General features: G+C 35.1%; 1 protein-coding gene across 2 annotated transcripts; it reads right to left on the bottom strand.

Moving 5' to 3' along the window:
- Window positions 1-1,452: 1,452 nt before the first annotated feature.
- On the bottom strand, window positions 1,453-5,175 carry ATCOAE (dephospho-CoA kinase family). 2 transcript variants are annotated; one of them, XM_011028863.1, is made up of 4 exons: window positions 4,997-5,175; window positions 3,217-3,446; window positions 2,841-2,986; window positions 1,453-2,024 (listed from the first exon to the last, which is right to left on the bottom strand). In XM_011028863.1, exons 2-4 carry the CDS (start codon window positions 3,322-3,324, stop codon window positions 1,580-1,582), a joined length of 699 nt encoding a protein of 232 aa, XP_011027165.1. In that variant the 5' UTR covers window positions 3,325-3,446; window positions 4,997-5,175; the 3' UTR covers window positions 1,453-1,579. The 2 variants fall into 2 exon arrangements, with proteins under 2 accessions (XP_011027165.1, XP_011027164.1); XM_011028862.1 differs by having other exon boundaries at window positions 3,217-3,373; window positions 4,997-5,174.
- Window positions 5,176-5,572: the final 397 nt, after the last annotated feature.

A 5,572-nucleotide genomic window follows, 5' to 3' on the forward strand; every position in this document is an offset into this window, starting at 1 on the left:
ATCACTCTCATATATATATTTATATATATATATATATATATATTTTATTTCTCATATATTTATTAATTTAAGATTAAAAAATCTTTTTTTAAAAAAAACTTGTTTTTTCAAGTGAATTTTTAGCTATATATTAAGCCCAAGTGCCCAACAACTAAGCTTATATGCAAAGCCTACATTTTAAGTCTAAGTCTAAAACCACAATCGAGAAAAAGCTAAATTCTAGTGTGAAGTTTTTTTATCACTTAATCAATAATTAAAAAAACTTTCATGGTCATTTGTATGATGAATTTTGAAAACAATAGCAATTCTGGTAAATATGAATTTATTTGCAGATATGTATGATTATGTTTTGAGACTCGCTGGCCTTGATCATCACGGGGCATTGTGCTTTGCTTATGGAAGTTTGACAGAGATGGTAGCTGACTGATTGATTTAATCTTTGGCACTTAGGTATAAACCCTCACCTAGCCTATGATATGATATATTGGTTGTAGATTAAGTGAGTTAATACATGTTGATTTGATTTAATTCAAAATAGTGTTATTTTAGTTTATTTTTTTAATCAAGATAGTATTATTTTGATTATTTTATTAATTTTTTAATCAAGTTAATAATATCATAAATTGACCGATATAAATTAATTAGATTTAATCAGATTAACTTTTAACAGATTTGATATAAAACTTTACTCAGACTAGAATCTAGGTCGACAAATCACTGGGTCAATCTACATGATTGATCAAGTTTAACTTTGATAAATTGCATGGTAAATGATTTATTATATTCTGATTGATGTTGGAGACATTTTAGCTGTGCTCTGCATGTGTGGAATGATTTTTCAATGCGTTGGTGTGAGTAAAAAAAAGAAGTTAATCTGCTTTCTTTCTAGTTATTTAGAGACTAGTAAAACATAGAGGTGACAAGTGAATTTATTTAAAAATAATGCACGCTGAAAATGTTAAGGTGTGGCTGACACCCTGCGAATGACTTTCATTTTTATCAGAGGAACGGCGGCATCCATGAAATTTCACGTTCAATGAGGATTTATAGTTTTGGTGTTGGGATTGGGATTAGCTAAGAAGCATCTTCGAGGGACTAAAACTCATGTACTATTGCAGTATCTACAGCTTAGGACGAAACACAGCATAATATATTTGGATGAAGTGTCACGAGAGATCAATCAAGGGAGAGTCATTTAATATTAACAAGTCTATCAAATTAATAAAAAAAGGGAACAGCTACTCGCCTTCCCTCTTTCTTCTACCTCTCCACCAAAAACTCTAACCATATACTAGTATGACTTATTCAGTACTTTGCTTCGATACCTAGTAATTATTTTCTCACTTTTCAATCCATTTTTCTTTTGCTTTTTGGTCTATAATCATTCAAAGATTAAGGAGGAAAGGAAACTAATGGCGAACAAGACCAATCAATGACATTAGCATGGGTGGGTTAAGGATAAAAAGCACTAACCCGTGCGTATCTCCATTATATAAATATATTTCTAAACAAAACCAAATCTATTTTTCAGGGGGGCAACACATGGCAAATGTCAGGCAATAGAAATTAAGAATTTCGACTATAATTTGCTAAGAACATTTTTGCCAACAACAACTCCGATAATAATGGACGCAAGAGCCGCGAAGGCTCCCTGTCTTGAAAGCCAAAATTCAGTCCACGTCAAAGGCTTTGTAACCTGGACTAATACCTTCTGAAACTGTTCCTCCAGGTCTTCTAAGGTGCCAGAGTTATCAATGACAATGTCAGCCTTGGACCTTTTCAAATCCAGGGCCATCTGAGCATTTGTTCTGTTTCTGGCATCCTCCTCATTGATTCTATCTCTTGCCATGAGTCGCCGAAGCTGAGTTTCAGTGTCAACCCAAACAACAATAATGGGTTTTGTCCACTTATCCATCTTGGCTTCAAACAACAAAGGAATGTCTAGGACAATTACCTTACAACCCTTCAACCACAACTTTATAATTTCCCAAAAGATGCCAGAGGATATAAAAGGAGCCAAAAGCCTGAAAGTATTCAATAGGCAAAGCATTAGAAGGAGCGTAACATGCAATTCTGTGACATTGTTCCATAGAACACCATCACAATCTAGAATCCACTAGCAAATTTAGGCATGGCCACTAACGCTCTTTTTTTCGTGGCATAATACCCCAGACATAGAGAGATAACGAGATTAAATGCTGGATACAAGCAGGACAAATCAAGTCATACGTACTATTACTTCAGGTGTATAACTTCACAATTCAAAGGAAATTTCTTTAAGACATATAAAATCTGCTTGATGAGCGTGAACTGAGTTTACTTTGGCAGGCAAAAATGACATGTTAACCTCATGCTTCTTCATAAAATAAAATCAGCTCATATTTATTTATCTTCTAATGAATATTTTCTGTCAACAAGCAACCAAATAAACAGTACCAATACGACTAAACAAAGAATTTGGTTCCTATCTCACTTGATAGACCGGGAAAACTGGTGCAAACTATGCTTTGCATGCTTCCTCAATCTATACATTGCAACTCAAGCCAAAAGAATGTGCATTTCCACAGAGAAATTTCATATATTCTTTCATGTACAAGTTGAGCCGATCTAAATTATTAGAGCATAGACATGAAAATATGAAAAACTTGAGATGATGTCATTTCATTAAACATTCAGTAAATCCAGTTTAGCAAGCTACGACTTAAAAATTAAAACACAGCCATTCTTTTCAATAATTTGTTTCATACATATATTCTATTCTATTCCATACGGTCCGAATGCTATAAATATAACGTATTTGTTATTCATCAAACACACATACACCACTAACTAAACTGTACCTATTGAGAAGCTGGCGCTTCCCAGGGTCGGAGAACACAATCTGGCCCAGTTTTGGCCTATCAACTTCCCCGTTAGCTTGCAATATGTCCTCTCCAAACGCTGCAACTACCCTCTTATATCCACCTGCACCTTTCTTCAGTACATCCTGCAATCCATTTAATTCATAACACCAACTGAATCCGCTTTGAATAATTCTTTTAAGTAGGCATGAACAATTATAAAATTTGACAGTTTTGCACATGAAACTGATGCAAGAATCAGATTATGCCATCCAAAAAAAGGAATCATGGGTCAAAATTACCAAATGATGAGATATATATGTAATGCAACCAAAGTTAAAGATAAGAAAGAAAGAAAAAAAAAGGGAATACTCACCCTAGCAACTATATCAGCGTCAACGACAGGAATGTCATGGGACTTGAAAAGATTAGAGACAGTACTCTTTCCCGACGAGATTCCGCCTGTCAATCCCACTATCCTCATTTCCACTCACTCTATTTTCGTAATGTCACTGATCTTCCTGTCCTTATGCCTGCACAGATAGGTAGATATATGTAATTAATTAAGTGGCATCGTTTAGGTCGCGCAAGAATGTGGTTCCACTTCTGCAATCACATAAACATATAGGATTATTTTCAAGCATGCTATCATTACATGAAAATCAACTCTAACTTTAAGAAATTCATTTCAATACATCCTCAAAATAACATGATATGATGTTTATTAGTTTCAATCCAAGGGCTTTTAATAAATATAACCATGAAGAAATATTTTGGATGCCTCCAATTTTATCTCTAACTTTTTTATTCCAGCCTCATCACCTGCCCAGCTAAAATGGATGATAAGGAAATGACAGCGCTATGTGCCTAATAGTCAAGGTTACTGGCTAAGGGTTCAAATTAAATGCAAAAACAACAAATGTGCAGCGCTGGGAGTTCAAAGTTCAACCAAAGAGGCTGCAAGGGTAAGAAGCACATCATGTAGTATAACACTAAGATGCAACAATCAATTTTACATTTCTATATGCATGTGAAAGAACAAACTCAAGTGTGCTGGAGTTCCAACAATGTGTTTCATTGCAGTGTGCCAATGAAGGCATTCAGTATAGGTAAACAGTAAACAATGTTGCACATACTCCAGGTCACTGGTTCAACATGTAGGATATTTAGTTATCAACTATATTGACATAGAAATGCAACTTGCAGGTTGGAACATGTTGGAGGCCAACATGATCCCAGCTTTTTAACATGAGTTTTTGTGAAGCCAAACCAACCATAAACTAAGGTTGGTTAACATAGTGTCTAGAGTGCATATGCAGTACAACAAATGTGCGGAAAAAATGAGTCAGATGTGGATTTCCGATCCCAATTCTGGCTCCATGCCTAAAATGTTCTGATTTGTGTGCTATGGCTCGTTTGGTGAAAGTTCAGTAGCATCTAAATTCAAGATTGGAGGGGAAAAAATGGACACAAAGCAGCACCCAGTTCCCCAGTACCAAAGATAAGAATCATAACCCAACCATACTCCTAATTTTTTTCAGAATTCAGCAAATAAATTCTAAGCAGAAGTCTGGGGAGCAAGTGTTCAACTTCTGTATTCAGTTTATGCTTACTAAGGTCGTACTCTCTCTCATGTCACTCAACAAAACCAACTCAGCACCTTCAATTAGTGAACAATTTGCACAAAAATGACAAAGCACACCCAAGAAGCTCAAAATCTCAGACCCAGATTTCATAAAACAAACCCCACATGAGCACAAACACTTAATACAATAGAAGATGCAGTCTCACTGAGTATAAGAGTAGAACCGTGCATTGGCGAAAGTAAATAATGACACTCATTTAACTTGCCCCATTTTGAATAACTACAAGCCATAGCGTTCCACGAAACAACTGTTCGTGCTGGCATTTTATCGAACAGGTAGAGAGAAATGTCCAGTACTCCAATTTTCGCATACGGTGTTATTGCAATGTTTGCAGGAACTATGTGAAGGTGATGGGTTTTGGTGTTTGGCAACGGGTCGTTGGTTTCTCTAAGAGCATATTCAGTTTATTCAACATCAAAAGCAAAAATCTCCTAAAAAAAAAAAAACCTCTACCAACCATTAAAATAGTAGTGGGTATTTAACCCAAGAACATGAAGGAGAGAAGCTTACTGGAGTGGAGGAGGATGAGGGAGAGGAGTGGGATGCTTCGAGGGTTTAGCCAATATTGAGGAACACAGTAGCGAGATCAGACACGAAGCCCGAGTTACGGTCGCCGGACCTTGGGAGAGTCTGAGAGGGCTTTTTCGCTTTTAATAGGAAGGAGGGTAAACTTCATTTTCGTCCTTATAAATTTTCCAAAGTTCAACTACCATCTCAAATTCGGCTGGTGCAAGAATCTGGCATCGGACCATATTTATGATAAAAACTTTTCACTCTTATTTATCAATCCCTCCATCCTAATGTCCATAATTGGATACTGTACTATTAATCAAAATATCATTTATTAGTTTTTTGTCTGATGTAAGTTTTCAATACTATTCATGGTTGAAGATAATGTTGGAAAATTAAAGAAATTGTTAATAAACTTAGTAATACTTTATTTAAGAAAAAAATAGAGTTAGAAAAAGAAAAAACCAGTACATCCAATTCATATCCAATATTTCTAGGTCTAGAAAACTATTTTTATATTTTTTTAATTTCTTTTTACGAGTTTTTCATTGTTTCTGAATAAAAAAAATGAACAAT

The sequence above is a fragment of the Populus euphratica genome, unplaced genomic scaffold, assembly GCF_000495115.2.
Source record: "Populus euphratica unplaced genomic scaffold, PopEup_1.0 scaffold13.1, whole genome shotgun sequence".
NCBI lineage: Eukaryota > Viridiplantae > Streptophyta > Magnoliopsida > Malpighiales > Salicaceae > Populus > Populus euphratica.